The sequence below is a fragment of the Eretmochelys imbricata genome, chromosome 3, assembly GCF_965152235.1.
Source record: "Eretmochelys imbricata isolate rEreImb1 chromosome 3, rEreImb1.hap1, whole genome shotgun sequence".
NCBI lineage: Eukaryota > Metazoa > Chordata > Testudines > Cheloniidae > Eretmochelys > Eretmochelys imbricata.
In genome coordinates, this window is record NC_135574.1 from 7,564,384 (window position 1) to 7,587,478 (window position 23,095).

A 23,095-nucleotide genomic window follows, 5' to 3' on the forward strand; every position below is an offset into this window, starting at 1 on the left:
CCAGGAAATGAAGAAAACTTTGTCCATTTGAAACTGTTAAGAGGAATTCAGCTCAGCAAAATTTGGTTACTCAAACTGCAACTTGCACAGGATGCTGCTGCTAACACCAATGGGCTGAGAAGATTTGATATTTTGTGGAATGCTGAGTGTAGAAGCCTCCATTATAACACTGGTTCTAGGTATCTCTGTAATCACGGTATGGTCAAGAGGGACTAATGAATCTGTGTTCTGGCATAAGCAGAGCAAGTGCAGAAAGAAGACATGAGGTGACCTGTAAAAGGAAAACTAGATCATCAGTTTTGTACCTTTTGATGCTTCTTGATGAAGCAAGCAAGTGGCTTGAAAGATGTCAAATCTGGTCTTCCCTGGTTTTGCTGGAAGACCTGAAGGTTTCAGAAATGTGCATTGTGAGCATTCTCAGCCCTTATTTAAAGGATAATGGGAGGGGTTGTTAAATCTTAAAGCAAGAGTTTTATTTTTATTCCAAGTGTATATGAGTCATGTAAGCTAAACAGGTGATAATAAAACAAACTATCCCTCTAAGAGAATTTTAAACGTTCTGAATAAAAATCATCCTCCTTCAATAAATCAGGTTTGATTTCATCTGTATTTATGTCAGAATTCTACCAGTTCTTCAGTTACCACAGAGTCTTGCAAGATGGAAAAGACTTGTAAAAAAACCAAGCACAAATCCCCTTGCCACAGACCCCCACCCCCTTTTCTTATTTGAAAAGCAGGATGACCGTATATACCATTAGAAAGCAAAAATGGCATGGAATTTTCCTACCTCTGAGTTAAACTGGTCTGGATGCATTTTAGTCGCTAAAAAAACAGGACACCTTTAAGAAGTTCACACTTCAATAATATAAAGTTTATTGTCAGCTATTCTTTACACAATTCTATTAAAAGATTCTCTCCAGAAAGAATGCATGTCTACAGCCTGCCCATATTTCTCCCCTTCCTTGGTTAGGTGTGCGTCAGTAGACGTCAGAGCAGCTCTTAGCCCATGACCCCAGAAGCCAATGTTCTGAAGCAGCAATAGATCCTGGTGGCAGTCATAGTTAATGAACAGCATTGAAACACAACTGCAGGAACTCTCTTCAAGTTAATCACATGTGTCTATGAGCAGCTATTACATGTGAAGTTTCCAGAAGACTTGTGGCGGATTCATTTATAAGAGTAGCATGTGTAAAATGCTGAACTCGGTTCACATGGCTTCCCTTTATTTCAACCCCATTTCAGGTCAAAAGACTATAAAAGAGTTCAAGCTGCTTCTCTCCTATCATGCAGACACACATTCTAATGCATTCCATTCAATTTTTGCTGCATGGCTCCCATTGACTTTCATGAGTCAAGCAGCTAAAATCTAGCATAATGCTTTTAAAAAATATACTTCTGAGTGCTCAAATATTGCAGCACAAAGAGCACTTATAAACCTACTGTACCCCAGGATTCCCCAATATAGGGGAATGGGCTGAACACACAGCCTTTACACACAGAGGTTTGTAGCTTGGTCTCACATCGGACACTTATACTGACTCTTCTAAAAAGACTTTTCTTAAAATCTCTCATTGCTGGAGTGATCCAAAATTAAGACTCTGCCCTAGTGCAGAGTTGGTCAAAATGTGAATCTCAAAATCTTGACAATATCCAAAATGTTTGCAAACCACTCTTCCCCCACCACACACACCTACCCGAAAATAGTTAAACCTTGTTACTTGGTATGGAGAGAAGATAGCCAGCCCAATTTAAAAATAGACGCATAATATAATAATACAATATTTGTGCTTCCCGAGTAACTTGCAAGCCCAGTTTCAACTGACTGCAAGCTTTCCATGCCTACGTTTTAAAAATGATGCTAGTGACATCATAATGGAAATGCGGATAGAACGTGAGCAAGATGTTCAACTGGGTCCCCTAAAACGAGAACCTTCAATCAGCAAAACAGCACAACTCTGCTCGTTTCAATGCACTACTGCACCAACTCCAGGAGTATTATGTCAGCTAATAAGATGTGTGGCTCTCTCATGAGATCCCCACTGCAAGGAACGATGGATGGTCTCTCAGGAGAATAATATCGGGCCCCTCCCAGTAGAGATTTCAATTTATGGCTGGGGACTCCAGCATAACAAATACTTAGCAACAAGCAGACCTCTGTTTTAAGCTTGCATTCCTTCCCCCCGAGCTTTCTTGCCAGGGTTAGTCAGCATCATCTCTGCCCTGCTCCCAGGAGCACGTCTGGTATGAAGATGTGGTTCCAGTGCCTCTTGTTTAGGGCATCAGTCCAGCTTTTTCACCATATATGGCCCTTCCAGCTCATAGCCAATCTTCCTGTAATAATTCCTGGTGCCAACTCCTGCAACAAAATAGAGGGGCAAAACTCATCAGTGCGGTGATGGATGGCAAGAGATCAGGCCCTGGAAAACAGAGATATGCAGACAAGTGATTTTCACTGGTAAGATTCGTAACAGAGGAGAGTCCAGCAAAGCTACACAGTACAGTCCTGTTTTTCTGAAGGGTTCTGGAGACATTTGAACAATGAGGTTTCAGATAAACTGCAGAGCAACCTGGTGTGCATATCACTGCTGGGGGAGGACTACGTCTGACCCTCAGTTAAGTGACCCGCCCCCCAGCTGTGTTATGCTAGGCTGGGACAGCAAGAAGGAAGCAGGCATACTATGTGGAAACCTTCACCAGCCTGCAGTCCCAGCATAGTGGCCAGAATCCCTGTCTCCTCCCCTGCATAATGCCTCATAAAATCTTTGGAACTTAGCTAGTCTCCAGGCAACCTCTGCCTGGGGATGACCAAGTTTCTTTAGGGTTAATTTATAAACCAGACAGGTGGATAGTTTACTAGAGCAAGCTCACCTACTCTCTTACAACTTGATGCTAAGGCACAGCGATCAGCATTTTCAAAGGGACCTGAGAGAGAAAAGTGCCCAACTCACAGAAAGTCAAAATGAATGGGAGTCAGGTACCTAAATTCCTTGGGGTAAATCCTAGCCACTGGGCCTTCCATGGTGCCACCATGTATGGGCTGTGGGTAGTTAGTCATTAGCACTCTGGAAAGATTGTGCTCTGCTTTTGGGGACAGGGGTATAGGAACTTGGTAAAACAGCTGAACTGAGCAACACATCTACCCTTCCTCCTGTGAAGGGGGATGATTGTGAGCAGTGATGGAGGGCTACAATTAGAATAACCATTTAATGTTCCTAAGTATCAAACTTATCCTAAGTATAGCTCTTAACACAAAGCAAAGACAAGCTCTTGAGAGGCAGAGATGCAGCTGCAGACATCATTACAGACAGCTGAAGAGCTCTGAAACCCAGCAAGGTCTGTCTTCACTCACAGAAATATGCTTGGATCCACTTTAAATGTACAAGTGGGCTCTGCAGTCACAGATTCAATTTCCTCATTAAAGGGGAGGCTTTAGAATGCCATTGTTGTTAAACAGGCTTTTCTCCCTCTTTTCTTCCTTAATTAGATCCTGTGATGACCAACTCCAGGATAAACCCAATGCCCTAGAAGAACACTGGTTTTCAACAACATCCAGCAGAGGGACAGCATTACAGGAGAGAGTAATAACAGCTGCCCCCACCTTATCTCTAATTATACACAGATGCAGGCATTAGTCATCGAATGAGGGACAAAGGAGGACAAACAGACAGACAAACCCTTCTCAGAGCATTATAGAATCGCTGGTAGTCAGGCTGGCTGATGGAGACAGAAAATACCTGGCATTGCTTAAAGAAAGAAACCCTTAAACTTCTTGTCCCTCCAGTAGGTTCCTGGAAAATGTGGCACTTAGGAACTGGCTCTTTCCCCATCCAGGAATTAACCACATTACTACTTAGAGACTTAATCAGCCCAGTTATCAACTCGTCTGTTCCGACATGCACAACATTCACAATAAGTTTGCCTTCAGCCATGTTAATTCTTTGGGATGTTCATGTAAAAGCATTTTCCTTGGACTTTATTTTTAGTATTGTTACCAAACTACTTAAATACTTAGCATCTCTACAGAGTTGGATGTTCGCAAAGCACTGCAAAGATGCTAATACCTCTGGTGAAGTAGGTATCACCACCATTTTACAGGTAGGGAAGCTGAAGAAGAGATAATAGAAGAAAAATATCTTGCAGACAAACTTCCACACTCTGAGCAACAGGGATTTTCAGATGCTCAAATAAATTTGTTAGTCTCTAAGGTGCCACAAGTACTCCTTTTCTTTTTGTGAATACAGACTAACACGGCTGCTGCTCTGAAACCTTTTCCCAGGGAGAGGCTCTAAGGGTGGGTGCTGCTGCCTCTTTGCTGAGAGTCAGATCCAAAATGATAGGGTTACAGACTCATTGAAGCTAGAAGGGACTACCATGATCCTCTAGTCTGACCTCCTGCACATCACAGGCCTCAAAATCTCACTCACCAACTCCTGCAATAGGCCTAGAATTTCGAAATTAACAGAGAATTAACCAGGTTTCAGACTAACAGCCGTGTTAGTCTGTCTTTGCAAAAAGAAAAGGAGTACTTGTGGCACCTTAGAGACTAACCAATTTATTTGAGCATGAGCTTTCGTGAGCTACAGCTCACTTCATCGGATGCATACCGTGGAAACTGCAGTAGACATTATATACACACAGAGACCATGAAACAATACCCCCTCCCACCCCACTGTCCTGCTGGTAATAGCTTATCAAAAGTGACCACTCTCCCTACAATGTGCATGATAATCAAGGTGGGCCATTTCCAGCACAAATCCAGGTTTTCTCACCCCCCCACCCCCATACACACACAAACTCACTCTCCTGCTGGTAACAACTTATCTAAAGTGATCATTAAGTTGGGCCATTTCCAGCACAAATCCAGGTTTTCTCACCCTCCGCGCCCCCCCCCCCCCCCAAACTCACTCTCCTGCTGGTAATAGCCCATCCAAAGTGACCACTCTCTTCACAATGTGTATGATAATCAAGGTGCGCCATTTCCTACACAAATCCAGGTTCTTTCACCCCCTCACTCCACTCCAAAAACCACACACACAAACTCACTCTCCTGCTGGTAATAGCTCATCCAAAGTGACCACTCTCCCTACAACGTGCATGGTAATCAAGGTGGGTCATTTCCAGCACAGATCCAGGCTTTCTCACCCCCCCGCCCCCCCGGGGAACACACACACACACACACACAAAACTCACTCTCCTGCTGGCAATAGCTCATCCAAACTGACCACTCTCCAAGTTTAAATACAAGTTTAACCAGAACGTCTGGGGGGGGTGGGGGTAGGAAAAAGCAAGGGGAAATAGGCTACCTTGCATAATGACTTAGCCACTCCCAGTCTCTATTTAAGCCTAAATTAATAGTATCCAATTTGCAAATGAATTCCAATTCAGCAGTTTCTCGCTGGAGCCTGGATTTGAAGTTTTTTTGTTGTAAGATAGTGACCCTCATGTCGGTGATTGCGTGACCAGAGAGATTGAAGTGTTCTCCGACTAGTTTATGAATGTTATAATTCTTGACATCTGATTTGTGTCCATTTATTCTTTTACGTAGAGACTGTCCAGTTTGACCAATGTAAATGGCAGAGGGGCATTGCTGGCACATGATGGCATAGATCACATTGGTGGATGTGCAGGTGAACGAGCCTCTGATAGTGTGGCTGATGTTATTAGGCCCTGTGATGGTGTCCCCTGAATAGATGTGTGGGCACAGTTGGCAACGGGCTTAGTTGCAAGGATAGGTTCCTGGGCTAGTGGTTCTGTTGTGTGGTATGTGGTTGTTGGTGAGTATTTGCTTCAGGTTGCGGGGCTGTCTGTAGGCAAGGACTGGCCTGTCTCCCAAGATTTGTGAGAGTGTTGGGTCATCCTTCAGGATAGGTTGTAGATCCTTAATAATGCGTTGGAGGGGTTTTAGTTGGGGGCTGAAGGTGACGGCTAGTGGCGTAAATAACAGAACAGGAGAGTGAGTTTGTGTGTGTATGGGGGTGGGGGGGTGAGAGAACCTGGATTTGTGCAGGAAATGGCCCACCTTGATTATCATGCACATTGTGTAGAGAGTTGTCACTTTGGATGGGCTATTACCAGCAGGAGAGTGAGTTTGTGGGGGGGGGGGGGGTGAGAAAACCTGGATTTGTGCTGGAAATGGCCCAACTTGATGATCACTTTAGATAAGCTATTACCAGCAGGACAGTGGGGTGGGAGGAGGTATTGTTTTATGATCTCTGTGTGTATATAAAGTCTGCTGCAGTTTCCACGGTATGCATTCGATGAAGTGAGCTGTAGCTCACGAAAGCTCATGCTCAAATAAATTGGTTAGTCTCTAAGGTGCCACAAGTACTCCTTTTCTCTTCCTCATTTGAGGACAATAGGTTCAAATCATTAACAAGAATGATCTTGCAGCTTGGCTAGCCACATACCCCAGAGGAAGACAGGAAGACGTGACACCGCCATTTGAGGAATCACAGTCTGAATCCCTTCTGAGGTCTTTTATTCAAAATTCAAAGCCAACAATTTATTTCACAGTCACATCCTTCAACAACAGACACTTTTCTGAACTGGCTCAGGAACAAGAAGTGGGAGGTGTGAGAATCCCGCTCATTCCCACTGTAACCAATTGTTAAGCTTTAGGACCCTGTGTGGAGATGCAGAACTATTTTGCTGACTTACCTTGGCAGCCAGACCAGGCAGGGTCTCATGCATGTTTCTAAAACAAAAATCTATAGAAAGGAAAGGAAGCCTTAGAACTAGTCATCTCAGGAAGGAGCTCGGATTAATGTTTTATGGTAAGTATGGAAGGCAGATGTACATTATTAGGAAAAAGGCCTTTTCCCAAGGTCTTTACAGTAGCTTTCTCTGATAGCTTCCAGTTCCACACACAGGTCCAACTATACAGGGGAACGCCAAGGCTTCAATTCATGGATGAGAAAATGGTGCAAAGAAAAAGATTTAAATGTATTAAGCACTAGGGAACTTTATGGAGAAGGGAGAGCCTATACACAAGAGATGGACTGCATCTCAACCAAAGCAGAATGGACTGCTGACACAGAAACTTAACAAGTTTACGTAGAATTACTTAAGCGAAGAACTGGGGGAAAGCAGAGAGGTGCTGAGGAACACACCAGTCAGACAACTATGCCCACTAGAAGAAAAGGAGTACTTGTGGCACCTTAGAGACTAACAAATTTATTTGAGCATAAGCTTTCGTGAGCTACAGCTCACCTCATTGGATGCATGCAGTGGAAAATACAGTGGGGAGATTTATATACACAGAGAACATGAAACAATGGGTGTTACCATACACACTGTAACAAGAGTGATCAGGTAAGGTGAGCTATTACCAGCAGGAGAGCTGGGGGGAAAAAACCTTTTGTAGTGATAATCAAGGTGGGCCATTTCCAGCAGTTGACAAGAACGTGTGAGGAACAGAGAGAGAGAGAGAGAGAGAGAGAGAGAGAGAGTGTGTGTGTGTGTAAACATGGGGAAATAGTTTTACTTGTGTAATGACACATCCACTCCCAGTCTTTATTCAAGCCTAAGTTAATTGTATCCAGTTTGCAAATTAATTCCAATTCAGCAGTCTCTCATTGGAGTCTGTTTTTGAAGTTTTTTTATTGAAGAATTGCAACTTTTCGGTCTGTAATCGAGTAACCAAAGAGATTGAAGTGTTCTCCGACTAGTTTTTGACCAGCCTCCTCACCTGAAGCAAATACTCACCAGCAACCACATACCACACAACAGAACCACTAACCCAGGAACCTATCCTTGCAACAAACCCGTTGCAAACTGTGTCCACATATCTATTCAGGGGACACCATCATAGGGCCTAATCACATCAGCCACACTATCAGAGGCTCGTTCACCTGCACATCTACCAATGTGATCTATGCCATCATGTGCCAGCAATGCCCCTCTGCCATGTACATTGGTCAAACTGGACAGTCTCTACGTAAAAGAATAAATGGACACAAATCAGATGTCAAGAACTATAACATTAAAAAAAAAAGCTTTCATGAGCATCCGATGAAGTGAGCTGTAGCTCACGAAAGCTTATGCTCAAATAAATTTGTTAGTCTCTAAGGCGCCACAAGTACTCCTTTTCTTTTTTAGTAATACAAAGGTATCTGTGACTGATGAAATATAGGTCAGAAAAATGTGCCCCTTTGGAAAAGTTACAGGGTGTCTAACCAAGGAGTTAAATAAAAATAGGTACACTATGAAAAACAAGAATGTGCGTCTCTACACCAATGGGGAAAGCTTGAAAGTAAATGCAGGTAAATTGGAATCCCTGGCAACAGAAGACAAGCTTAACATAATATGCATTACTGAAACATGGTGGAAAAATAGATGAATGGAACACTAAACTGCCTAAAAATTATACAGGAAGAAAAGGTCATAGACACAGGGGAATAGCACTATACATGCAAGTTTTTGTAGTATCTAATGAAAAGTTTCATAATGAAAAAGGACCATATAGGAGAATCTATATGGATACAAATCCCAAGTCATGAGAATACAAATAAACTAACAGGGTTATATTACCATCCTCCTGGTCAAGAAAAGGATAGTGAGTGCACAGTGCCAAGAGAAATCAAAGCGGCAACTAATGAAACAATACACAGTTCCAACTACTCACAGATAACTTGGTTATATATCACAATGGGACACTTAGTGTGTCTACAATACATTTTTACAAGGTACGTCTGGTGTAAAGATCTTGGTGATGTGACTCTTCTCTTTACTATTCACTGCTGCACATATAAATCTACAACACAGTTTCCACCCAGACAGCTGATGGGCCTTTTTCGTAGAATATCAGGGTTGGAAGGGACCTCAGGAGGTCATCTAGTCCAAGTCCCTGCTCAAAGCAGGACCAATCCCCAACTAAATCATCCCAGCCAGGGCTTTGTCAAGCCTGACCTTAAAAACCTCTAAGGAAGGAGATTCCACCACCTCCCTACGTAACGCATTCCAGTGCATCACCACCCTCCTAGTGAAGCTAGGTGAAGCTACCCAGATAAAGCCCAACATTCCCATTGCGCCAAACAATGCATCTATATTCTGATGAAGAGGATAGACATAGTCCAGAATCATCCATCAATAATGGGATAAGAGTCTCACACACACTGGATTGAGGAGATTTTTTAAAAATGAACACAGTTAATTGGGTTTTTAAAGTAGCAAACATAAAAATTTCCTTGAAAGTGCTTGAATTATTCACAAGACTTGGCTTTAAACCAAGCCCTGCTCCGCGTGGCTGAAAAATCCTGCCTCAGGTTTGCTTGGAGAGTTTAGACTGAAGCACCTGTATTAACCCAGAGACCATAGTTGCTCTGAACAGCACAGTCCATAAAACCAAACGCCCTGCGCAACACGGTTGGAACACTAACTGGGAATGAAAACACTGATCCTGAAAATCTCCACCAGGCATGGCATGTGGCAGCCTGCCTGTTAAACACAGATCAGTGTAAACACATCACCGCTGTGATCCCATCTCTACACTACATTGAATAAGGAGTTACATTTAAGGTCCTTAATGGAATGGGACTGGGATCTCTCACTGTTTCCCCTGGGCTCATCAGGAATGTCACCTATGCTAGAAGAGAGAGGACTTGTAGAGAAAGGGGACAGAATTTTCTTGTCAGGTGACCTGTGACTACATAATTCTATCCTATCTTAGTGTTTACTGGAGTATCCATCAGTTTAGTACTTTCATCTAAGTGCTTCCAGGTAAATTAAGTCTACTTGGCAAGGTCTCTAGTGAATTTAATGGGGTCTTCAGTTGTTCTCCCACAGGAAGTCAGAATGATCATGACTCTCAGTGAACTCAGGACAAATGTAAGATCCAACTTTTTATCCCAGCATTTCTATAGTAAAACCCAACCAATTTATTTGAGCATAAGCTTGCGTGAGCTACAGCTCACTTCATCGGATGCATAAAGTGGAAAGTACAGTGATGAGATTTTATATATACACACGGACCATGAAAAAAACCATGAAAAAATATACATTGTAAGGAGAGTGATCACTTAAGATGAGTTATTACCAGCAGGAGGGGGGGGGGGGGAGAGAAAACCTTTAGAAGTGATAATCAAGGTGGGCCATTTCCAGGAGTTAACAAGAACGTGGGGGGCGGGGGGGGGGGGAGAGGATAGTTTTCACTTAGTATAATGACTCAACCACTCCCAGTCTCTATTCAAGCCTAAGTTAATTGTATCCAATTTGCAAATTAATTCCAATTCAGCAGTCTCTCCTTGGACCTGGGGTATTCTATCTGCTACCCAAGATCCATAAACCTGGAAATCCTGGACGCCCCATCATCTCAGGCATTGGCACCCTGACAGCAGGATTGTCTGGCTATGTAGACTCCCTCCTCAGGCCCTACGCTACCAGCACTCCCAGCTATCTTCGAGACACCACTGACTTCCTGAGGAAACTACAATCCATCCGTGATCTTCCTGAAAACACCATCCTGGCCATTATGGATGTAGAAGCCCTCTATATACCAACATTCCACACAAAGATGGACTACAAGCCATTAGGAACTGTATCCCCGATAATGTCACAGCAAACCTGGTGGCTGAACTTTGTGACTTTGTCCTCACCCATAACTATTTCACATTTGGGGACAATGTATACCTTCAAATCAGCGGCACTGCTATGGGTAGCCGCATGGCCCCACAGTATGCCAACATTTTTATGTCTGACTTAGAACAACGCTTCCTCAGCTCTCGTCCCCTAATGCCCCTACTCTACTTGCGCTACATTGAGGACATCTTCATCATCTGGACCCATGGAAAAGAAGCTCTTGAGGAATTCCACCATGATTTGAACAATTTCCATCCCACCATCAACCTCAGCCTGGACCAGTCCACACAAGAGATCCACTTCCTGGACACTACGGTGCTAATAAGCGATGGTCACATAACCACCACCCTATACCGGAAACCTACTGTCCGCTATTCCTACCCACATGCCTCCAGCTTTCACCCAGACCACACCACACAATCCATTGTCTACAGCCAAGCTCTACGATACAACCGCATTTGCTCCCACCTCTCAGACAGAGACAAACACCTACAAGATCTCTATCAAGCATTCTTACAACTACAATACCCACCTGCGGAAGTGAAGAAACAGACTGACAGAGCCAGAAGAGTACCCAGAAGTCACCTACTACAGGACAGGCCCAACAAAGAAAATAACAGAGCCATCACCTTCAGCCCCCAACTAAAACCTCTCCAACGCATTATCAAGGATCTACAACCTATCCTGAAGGACGACCCATCACTCTCACAAATCTTGGGAGACAGGCCAGTCCTTACCTACAGACAGCCCCCCAACCTGAATCAAATACTCACCAGCAACCACACACCACACAACAGAACCACTAACCCAGGAACTTATCCTTGCAACAAAGCCCGTTGCCAACTGTGCCCACATATCTATTCAGGTGACACCATCATAGGGCCTAATCACATCAGCTACACTATCAGAGGCTCATTCACCTGCACATCTACCAATGTGATCTATGCCATCATGTGCCAGCAATGCCCCTCTGCCATGTACATTGGTCAAACTGGACAGTCTCTACGTAAAAGAATAAATGGACACAAATCAGATGTCAAGAATTATAACATTCATAAACCAGTCGGAGAACACTTCAATCTCTCTGGTCACTCGATTTCTGATCTCAAAGTGACTATCCTTCAACAAAAAAACTTCGAAAACAGACTCCAACGAGAGACTACTGAATTGGAATTAATTTGCAAATTGGATACAATTAACTTAGGCTTGAATAGAGACTGGGAGTGGTTGAGTCATTATACCAAGTGAAACTATTCCTCCCCCGCCCCCCCCCCACTGTTCCTCAGATGTTCTTGTTAACTCCTAAAAAGAAAAGGAGTACTTGTGGCACCTTAGAGACTAACCAATTTATTTGAGCATGAGCTTTCGTGAGCTACAGCTCACTTCATCGGATGCATACTGTGGAAAATACAGAAGATCCACAATATGCAGCCGATGAAGTGAGCTGTAGCTCACGAAAGCTTATGCTCAAATAAATTGGTTAGTCTCTAAGGTGCCACAAGTACTCCTTTTCTTTTTGCGAATACAGACTAACACAGCTGCTACTCTGAAACCTATAGTAAAATCCCATCTGCTTGTCTGTGATAAGGGGAGAAAAGGACCTAAGGTTAACTATCTGTCAGAGTTAAGCAAATTTTTATATGGGGTCAGGTACAATGGTGTTAAGTGCAGTATAAATACCAAGAGTGAACAGAATAAAAGGTGAGGGAAATCCTGAACGATACCTCACTAGCAGATTAGAAAAAGAGGAAGGAATCTGAATTGTACCTAAACTGGGTGAAAATCAGGTTTGATTATGCACATGCTCAATGCCCTTTTCAGCACAAAAATTAAATATACTCTTCTGACTCAATCCTACCACATAGGAATATACAAATGCAGCATCTCAAAAGAATCTTTAATCACTGCTCACTAGTCAACAGATTAAGAGAACATAAGATAATTTTAACATTATTAAAGATTTTGACAGATAACGTTAATATTCTTAAGAATTTTTTCCAATTGTTGTCAATTTAAATTTTCACAATTGTGCAAAATTTTGGGTTTTAAGGATTTTTTTCCTCAATTTTATCAGTTTACTTTTTCACAGTTGTGGGGAATTATGGGGCGTATTAGCCAATAGCGGGGGAAAAGGGGAGCATCAGTCAATAATTATTTCATGACAGTAGATGCTGGGATTCAAAGAATTAAAGTTTTTTAACTGTTAAAACACAAACTGTCAACATCACATGTTAAAACATAAAAAGTAAATATCCTTAAATCAACCTCTAAAAGTTCTCAAGCTGAATTTTTCTTACTTTGCCTATCTGTAGATTTTTATTATCACAGATAGAAATATTTTTTGTAAGCTTGTGTGTGTACAGTGAATTCAGCATTAACCGACATTTACTGATAAAAACCTATTTCTTCCAAGCTTACTTAAATGCATTCAGTGGAACATGCAATATGATATAGTAAAAATCAGCTTATGTATATAGAATGAAATTCCCAGATTGTTTAAATCCATTAATGTGCCAAGTGCAATTCTAATTATGGCAAAACCTGCTCTCAGAGGCTCTGCAGGAAAAATGACTTTCTTTTAGGATTGCACAGTATGTTGCCAGAAGCATAAAGCAGCCAGGCAAATTGTAAGAACTTTCCTCTAAGTTCTGAGTTCTACACAGAACATTACTCAAACATGATCTGGTTATAAAGGTACTAAAACAATTTCTTTGGTTATTGTACAGAGGTCTTAAAGGAAGGAATAGGAAAAAAAGTTACATGGCTCTGCCAAAACCCAAAAATTTCACCTGAAGTCAGCAACACAGCTCCAATCGTTCCAGCTCAAAGAGGACCAGATGGGGCTGCTTCCTTCAGTACCACTCAAGGATGTTCTTTCATTAACTGCAGATACAACTGCTAAGCAACATATGGCATCTCTCCCCAAAAGGGTGGAGTATACAGTAGAACCTCAGAGTTATGGACATCTTGGGAATAGAGGTTGTCTGTAACTCTGAAATGTTCATAACTCTGAACAAAATGTTCATAAATCTGAACAAAACACAGTTTGGGCCCCTGATCCAGCAGCTGACACTCTAGGCCAGGTTTCAGCAGCAGCTGAGCTCCCTATTCAGCACTGGCATGATTCTGCAAGCTTGTCTCCCTTCCAGCAGGGAGGGGTGTGTGAGTGAGAGTGAGTGAGTGAGTGTGTGTGTCTATAAACAGTGTGCTCCCCTCCCGGAAGAGGGGGCTAAAAAACAGTGCATCCCTCTCCCGGCTGGGGGAGAAGGGGTAAAGGCAGCGCATCCTGCTGGGGGGGGGGGAGGGGGGGGAGAAAAGAGAAAGAAGCAAGGCAGACCCCAGCACTGCTGCTCCTGCTCTACTGGCTCTGGCTGCCTTGTTGTAAGTGGCTGCCCGGTGTGAGAAGGGTGGGTGTGGGGACAGACAATCCAAATGTGCCCACCTTTAAGATACTGGCACAGTATTTTTTTTTTTTTCCGGGGCGGGGGGGGGTCTTTGCTGCTGCCTGATTGGTTATTTCTGGTTTCACATGGTGTCCAGTTGACCAGTCAGTCTGTAATTCTGGTGTTCGTAATTTTGAGGTTCTATTGTACGCCTTTGCTGCACTGCCACTTTGATGGTCGGGAAAGGCACAGAAGGAATCCAAATTTACTCCCTTATTCATGTGTGCAATTCCAGCTGAAATCAATGAAGTTTAGATACCACAGGGCGAGGTAGAAAGAACTGGCTAGAAGATTTTGAACCCCCTATTGCGACTAGGAAAACCATAATATTATTTATTTAAGATACAAATACTGAAGTATTAAAGGGAAGAAATGGAAGGAAGTAAGAACTCCAAGTGAGAGCCCCAGCTCTTTCCCCATCGGTGACATCTGGCTCCAGCTTAGAGTCAATGGATTTACACAACCAGAATGTATTAAAAACATTCCAGTCCAGTCACTTACAGACAAGACACTTAATATTTTAAAAAAAGAAAAGGAGTACTCGTGGCACCTTAGAGACTAACCAATTTATCTGAGCATAAGCTTTCGTGAGCTACAGCTCACTTCATCGGATGCATGCATCCGATGAAGTGAGCTGTAGCTCACGAAAGCTTATGCTCAAATTAACTGGTTAGTCTCTAAGGTGCCACGAGTACTCCTTTTCTTTTTGCGAATACACGGCTGTTACTCTGAAACTTAATATTTTAAAATTTCTTTTAAGCCATAGGGGATCTTTTGGGTCACACGATTGGTACAGAAAAATCAGCAAACACAGCAGTGTCTTTCAAGAGTTTTGCTGTTACCTAAAGAAAACAATATGAGATTTGATACCCCTCCATCTTATCTTCAGCAAGATCTCTGAGAAGAAACTTTACTGAGTTCAGAAAAACCAATTTCAACGAAATACCATTCAAAACCATGGTATTTAATGCAGTACTTCAGATCAAAATAAAGCATAAATTTAACAGTGAACTCTTGGCAATTTCCCCAAAACTATGTTATGTAACTATGTGTAATTCTAAAATTCTTGTTTGGGATTAGCCTTTACTTATACAAATAATGTTACTGGAGTCAATGAAGTCACCAGAACTACTTCAATGAGCAAGATTTGGAAGATCTGACCCTAAGAACACATCAGTATTGGGAACATGGATCATTGATCTGCTATGGCTATTCCTATTTAGTCCTGTATCCTGTCTCCGGCAGTGGCTAGTACCAGATGCTTCAGAGAATTTTGGTTTTTATTGTGAAAGTATTGCCAAAAGAAAAAAATTAGTTTGTTCCCATTCAGCAAGATAAAACTAACCAGCCTCATTTCATTGTGCCGGTCTACTTCAGATAGCCACAGTTGGTCAGGATCAAGTGGTGTAAATAACTAGTGGATTAAATAGGGAAGGCTCTCAAGCCAAACTCAGAATCTCTGAGAGATGCAGTCATGAAGTTTCCTGCCCTAACATAGCTCTGCATGATTTCCAACTCTTTGTGCTTTGCCACATGACACATGGAAGCAGCTACAAATGCATGCACATCAGTTACAGAACTGTAACTGACAGTTTCAATTTGACCCCAAGAGACCATCTTGCCAAACACAGCAAAAGGAAACATGAGGGAACAGCCACCTTGACACTGTTGTCTTGGGTACTGAAAACTAATCTAAAAATATGTCCTACTGGCAAAATGATTGATTAAATAAAATTGCAGCATGAGCTGTGAACACACTAATGGGATCGTCTGGTTTGGAACTTACACTTTTCACAATGTTGTGGTTGTTTTGGTTTTATTATGGAAAATGCAAGTGTGACATAAAAGATTCTCAATCACTAACATCCAATTACAAAGAAGAGTAAACAACTGAAAAACCAGAGAGGATCTGAAATAGTGCTAACAAAATCAAAAGAATCTGTCTTTTTGGCAATGTGGGACTTTAAAATTCATTGAAAAAAATCAGAAAGCTTCAAAGTTATTTAAGTAAAGTTCTTAAATTAAGAAAAGAATTGGTTAGTAGTCCCTAAACTAATAGTTAAATTGTCAAACAATTTTTTAATATACACATTTTGGGTAAAAATTTCAAAAGCACCTAACTCACTTAGGAGCCTCGTATCCTACATAACTTAGGGCAGACACTTTTGAAAATGGGACTTAGATGCTTTTAAAAATGTTACCTTTACCGTACAGTTTTATCATTCTTGATTTTCAAAAGACTATCTAATGGGAACGCAGATTCATTCAGTTCAATGTTGAATCAGAGACCCCGCTGAGAAGTACCAATATAATGGAAGTTTCCACAGAAAGCCATAAAAGTCCCATCCACTGACAGAGGCAATAAGTGTGAATGGTATTTCTAAAAAATGCTTTGAAAATGCCTCTATTTTAACGTAGCTAGTTTTGGTATTAGAACTGAGAACTGGATATGTTCTTTAATATTTTACTTTATATTAATTGTGTGGTGATTAAAGGCACCATATTACCAGCACTGGAGATGAAACCTTCCATCTACAGAACAGGTACAGCACGGGGAGCTTTCCCACAATGCCCCTGGCCAATATGCCTAAATCCACCTTCTGAAAGGACTAAATCTAGGCCTAAGGGTATGTCTTCACTACCCACTGGATTGGCGGGCAGCGATCGATCCAGCAGGGATCAATTTATCGTGTCTAGTCTAGACATGATAAATCGACCCCCAAACGCTCTCCCGTCAACTCCTGTACTCCAGCACCGCGAGAGGCGCACGCAGAGTCAACGGGGAGCGGCAGCAGTCAACTCACCATGGTGAAGACACCACGGTAAGTCTATCTAAGTACGTCGACTTCAGCTATGTTATTCACATAGCTGAAGTTGCATAACTTAGATTGATCCCCCCCGACAGTGTAGACCAGGGCTAAGAGGGTAATGCAGTCTCCATGACCTCTTGGACTCTGAGCTGAGGCAACCAACAAGAGACTACCTCAAATACCAAAGTAGTAGTAAATGGGTTATGAAGTCCCACTGCAAACTAAGGGGTATAACAGTATATTCTTATTCCTCTCCCGTAACATTATGGGATCTCTGTGTGTTGGTAAAACTACACAGCTAATAATGAACACTGTTGCATCGGCTTTTGCATGTAAGCAGTTCATCATCCTTGGGTTTTCGAATCGCTACATCAACAAGGCAAATAAACCCAAAAGACCAGAATTGTAATCAATGGCATGGGCAGGGATCAATGAAGTAAAAACTCATGATAGAATTAATGAGCTAATTCTGCAGCAATCAATTTTTGGAGAGTCATTAGCACAAAGTAGATGCACTCATTAGGTTTGCTCATTTGCCATTTAAAAATCAGCTCAGAACCACCATGGAGCTTCCAGATGGTGAGATTTCATCCCATTCATCTCTTAGTGTGGTGGCAATATTTCATTAATGACTACACAGCCCTGTCCATCTCCAGCTGGCAGAAGCAACTTTGGGGGGAGGGGAGCAACCACAGCAAACTGGGGTCTTAGTGTTGACAATGCCAGAGGATAGTTAACCTTTGACCCTAAATCAAGCTCACAGTGCTTTCTCAGTTCAAAATCAAACACTGAATTTTTTTAATTTAAACAGTTGCCTTTCATAATTTAACAAAAGGTTATGTCCTACAGGCATTAGAAAATCCAAGAAGAGAACAGTGCCGCAGCATTTCTGCTACAGTACTAATGCCTGTATTTCTCATGCTGAAGGTTTAAGAGATTTTAGATCTATGATCAACATGATGTCCTGAAGTTTCTTTTCTGCTTGGGGGATAAAGCATCCACCGTCCGGCATGGTATTACTGAGAATCTGGGGATTTAAGCTGAAACAAAGAAGCCTTGGAATTCAAGCTTTGTTTTCCTCTACATAAATTAAGAGAGTTTAGTGATGATGAAAAGAACAGACTGACAATATTGGAGACTGAACTCCACTGTCCATTAAACAAGTATGGCACATGCAGCAGTGCTGAATATACCCTGCCCCTCCAAACCCTGCCTCAATACTGACCAAGAGGCACCACCATCAGTGGGTAGGTCAGTCACTATGCCCATTCAATATTTAGCCTTTTCTTGTGAGACTGCCATCTTGTTCACTAGGAACTACTGTGAGATCACCAATTCACTGTTATCAACATTATTTATTCATACTGGAGGAGGAGTCAGAGGCCCCAATTATAGTGCTAGGCTCTGTATGAACATAGAACAAAAAGACAGACCATGCTTTTAGGATCTTATCTTCTAAGTAATATAGACCACCAAATCATTAGTAGTGATTTTTGGTCTTTAATAATCCGGTACTAGATTTGAATTAGCAACAGAGGTGGAAAGGGTCTGTATCCATTATGAAGCCCTGGGCCATCCTGTCCTGTACACCAAGAAAAACCCACTTAAAAGAGTCCTATAGCACCTACTGAAAGCTATTACTTCATGGGTCATCAATAGTCAGCAGCAAAAACAGTTAATCTGGAAATACTACTACAGATTAACAAGAATTGGGGATAATGAAGCACCTCCCCCGCCCTACAATCTTTCCCACTTTTTCTGTTTTATTTGCAGTCTGTTGAATTTCGTGTGTCACATCTAACAGTCTTTCTGTCTGGATGCAGCTTCTAGCAGAGCCAGTTAAAGTCACAGGTGGAGAGGCTTGTTTCGAGAGAAACACTTATTTTTATTACTGTGCTGCACAGAGGCCTCACAAAGGACTCCAGTGTGTCAGGTGATTTACACACACAAAGATGAGGAGAGGCAGAAGAGTTTATACTATATACCCCTCACCTACTTCACAAAGGGATTTCTGAGGCTTAATGTTGAACAAACAATGCTGAGATCAGCAGTTACATGGGCTATGTCCACATTAAATGTTATTATTCCTCAATTCTTCTGCTTCTCAACTTCTCTGATGAACTGACTAATGAAGTAGGCCAGCAACACTTGACATCATTAGTTTCTAATCCCTACTCATCCAGAAGTCCACCCCTCCTTTCCTCCATCTTCAGCCTCTGTGTGCTCAGGTGTATAACATTCCAGGCCTGTGGCCATGTTAATTTTCTACTTGGCAGAACACAAATAGAAATGTGGTCTGGGGGAAAACTGATCATCTTGCTGCACTGTTAATTAGTTCATAGCACAGAGCAGTAGAGCACCCCAGTCCCCAAACCACTGAGAAAAGACTTCTGTTTCACTGAAATGAGGAAATCTATATTTAAGTCTCACTGCAGGGACACATCAAACAATTCCTTCAGCAGGCTACCTGTATTGGTGTGATTTAATAGATGTGGGTGTGGTTGCAGAGCTCTCCAGCCTCTGCATCAGTGTTTTAAAAGGCTGCCAAAGATGGGGTGCTAGGGAATGCAGCACCTGCACTTTAAAGGGAAAGGGAACATGCTCGTTAAAGGGCCTCACAGCACATGTGATTTTAATAGATGGACACTTGCGATAGTGGAATTTTATCTCTTCTCTGCATTCCTCGCAGAACAGTCTACTTCTGCACAGAGATAAAGCATAATGAATCCTGTCTGCATGACAGATGCCTTTCTACTCTTTCGACGTGAGGAGTAAAGACAGACACAACAGCGATTATTTCAGGGTAGAGATTTCCTCTATGCAACAAAGGATTTTCTCTGAAAATTTAAATTTTAGGGTTGCTGTCTGAAAAACCAACCAGCCGTCTTAGAACCATTACATGTATTATTTTGTACATGTAGTTCTGGAAGTTTGTGATGTAATTAGGGCTGTCGATTAATTGCAGTTAACTCAGCGATTAACTCAAAAAAATTAACTGCAATTAAAAAAATGTATCCTGATTAATTGCACTGGTAAACAGAATACCAATTGAGATTTATTAAGTATTTTTGGACTTTTTTTTACTTTTTCAAATATATTGATTTCTATTACAATACAGAATACAGAGTGTACAGTGCTCACTTTATATTATTTTTATTACAAATATTTGCACTGTAAAAATGATAAAAAGAAATAGCATTTTTCAATTCACCTCATACAAGTACTGTAGTCCAATCTCTATCGTGAAAGTGTAACTTACAAATGTAGATTTTTTTTGGTTACATAACTGCACTCGAAAACAAAACAATGTAAAACTTTAGAGCCTACAAGTCCACTCAGTTCTACTTCTTGTTCAGCCAATCGCAAAGACAAACAAGTTTGTTTACATTTATGGGAGATACTGCTGCCTGCTTCTTATTTACAATGTCACCTGAAAGTGAGAACAGGCATTCGCATGGCACTTTTGTAGCCAGCATTGCAAGGTATTTACATGCCAGATATTCTAAATATTCATATGCCCCTTCATGCCTCCATTCCAGATGACATGCTTCCATGCTAATGATGTTCGTTAAAAAAATAGTGTGTTAATTAAATTTCAGAGTAGCAGCCGTGTTAATCTGTATTCGCAAAAAGAAAAGGAGTACTAGTGGCACCTTAGAGAGACTAACCAATTTATTTGAGCATAAGCTTTCGTGAGCTACAGCTCACTTCATCAGATGCATTAAATTTGTGATTGAACTTCTTGGGGGAGAATTGTATGTCCCCTGCTCTGTTTTACCCGCATTCTGCCATATATTTCATGTTATAGCAGTCTTGGATGATGACCCAGCACGCTGTTTGATTTACGAACATTGTTACTGCAGATTTGACAAAACACAAAGAAGGTACCAATGTGAGATTTCTAAAAATAGCTACAGCACTCAACCTAAGCAAGGTTTAAGAAACTGAAGTGCTGTCCAAAATCTGAGAGGGATGAGCTGTGGAGCATGCTTTCAGAAGTCTTAAAAGAGCAGCACTCCGATGTGGAAACTACAGAATCCGAACCATTAAAAAAAAAAAATAAATAATAATAAAAAAAATTAACCTTCTGCTGGTGGTATCTGACTCCGATGATGAAAATGAACATGCATCGGTCTGCTCTGCTTTGGATTGTTACGGAGCAGAACCCGTCATCAGCATGGATGCATATCCTCTGGAATGGTGGTTGAAGCATTAATGGACATATGAATCTTTAACGCAGACTTAAAGGCACTAGTGGATTGTAGGAACATAGGGACTGCCATACTGGGCAGCAGGCTAGAGGTCCACAGGACCAACATCCGGTCTCCAACAGTGGCCAGTACCAGATGTTTCGAAAGGAAACACAAGAATCTCCTGAGTGTAAAGTCAATGGCTTGATCGTGTCATGAAGCAGGAGGGGACACATCCCTTAAAAAATAATAGCTTTATATTAATTATAGTATTTGCTGTATTTATTAGGTGGTACTGGTGCTATGACAGCAGAATGCTTCTGGGGGAAAAAACACTCCTGCCTGGAACATCTACTGGATATGTATCTTTTATTTCAAAAGTTATTCTGAAAGGAGTGAGAAAAAAACATTTGGGTCATTTTTTTCCCATCACTAATACTATATGAAACTGCTGTATTTCAAGTCCTGTGTTTCTATGAAAGCATTAATAATTTTAAAGCACAGACTTGACTCTCACCGGTCACAAAAAGAAAAGGAGGACTTGTGGCACCTTAGAGACCAACAAATTTATTTGAGCATAAGCTTTTGTGAGCTACAGCTCACTTCATCGGATGCATTCCGTGGAACATCCGATGAAGGGAGCTGTAGCTCACGAAAGCTTATGCTCAAATAAATTTGTTAGTCTCTAAGGTACCACAAGTACTCCTTTTCTTTTCGCGGATACAGACTAACAGGGCTGCTACTCTGAAACCTGTCACTGGTCACAGTTACTATAAATGGCAATAATCATTAACTGAATGGTGACATTATCAAAACAATCCAGCTTCTGGTTAGAAGAAAGATCAAGGGATCCTGCTCTATGAATTTGTTTATCCACTTCAAGAAAAGAGTCTTATGCTTTTTTCATTTAGGGGAGTAAATAAATAGGGAGGCTTAAAATCTAACAAGATGAACTATTCATATTTGTAAATTTCATGAGCTGATATCACAGCACAACTCAATTTTAGTAATAGTATTGCGATCCTTTTTGCTTCTAAGAAAGTCACTGGAAGTTAAGAACTATTGTGGAAAATAAAAAATAGAATCAACCTTCAAAAAGGAGGAAAAAATTAATACATCACCCAATCATTAGATATTTCAACTTGCATACAAGAAGACTTACAGCTAAATTCAGCAAATGCAAGATACAAACATACTCATACATACTGAGGATTTGTACTTCCAGAATATAAAGGCTTTAACTTGTGGACATCAGATATACAATGAATTTAGGTTGGTTTTTAGGGTTGTTTTGTTTTAATGAAAGTAAAAGAAATACACACACACACACACACACACACACACGGTAAGGCTGCAACTAAGATCAACAAACCACAAGGAAAACACACAGCATAATTTCAAATGTTCATGAAACAGACATTTTAGATCAGACCTCCCAAGAGCTCTGAATAATGGATTAATGCCTCAGGGGTCTACCATTCAGCTACCTAAGCCTGCATACTAATATACTACCTCGCATCAGAAAAGCAGAATGGCATCACTCATGCAGAAAATTACCTTAAATGAGCAATGGCTTCATGATAAACAAGTCATTCACATTTTACTTAGCTCTGATATAGGATGTGGGGGTCAGAACAGCAGGGGGGAGGGGGAAGAAGAGCATCTCCTCCTTATTGTTATGGATAGGCAGCACAATGGCTCTAAACAATGACCTTGCAAGCGGAGACAAAGCCACCCTGTTTTTAAAATGTGAATACTTAATGCTGTCCAGTTTGGCCAAGCATTTAACACAAGGCAGCACCTGAGTGAGGTCTCTCACTATCACTAACACACCAAGAGGAAAGCTTGTTGTATCCACACTGTTGGATGACCTACAGAATAGAGAAGTGTATTATCCAGTATGTGAAACCAGAATTAGTCATGCCAATCAACCCTCCCCCGACTCCTGTCTGTGCCCCTCCTTTCATGCATACTTCCTACACCCAGGATGTCATCCCTGACATGGTTTGCAAAATCTCTCATCCTCTCTTCCTTCAAATCCTTCCTTAAAAAGCACACTCCCCCTTCACAGTCAAAT

General features: G+C 41.6%; 1 protein-coding gene across 2 annotated transcripts in view; it reads right to left on the bottom strand.

The window, feature by feature from the left end:
- Positions 1-849: 849 nt before the first annotated feature.
- ELP3 (elongator acetyltransferase complex subunit 3) overlaps positions 850-23,095 on the bottom strand; it is a 133,236-nt gene continuing 110,990 nt past the window's right edge. For both annotated transcript variants that reach the window (XM_077812338.1, XM_077812339.1), the window contains exon 15: positions 850-2,356. In XM_077812338.1, the coding sequence (XP_077668464.1) occupies positions 2,280-2,356 (77 nt within the window). In that variant the 3' untranslated portion in view covers positions 850-2,279. The remainder of the gene's footprint in view (positions 2,357-23,095) is intronic.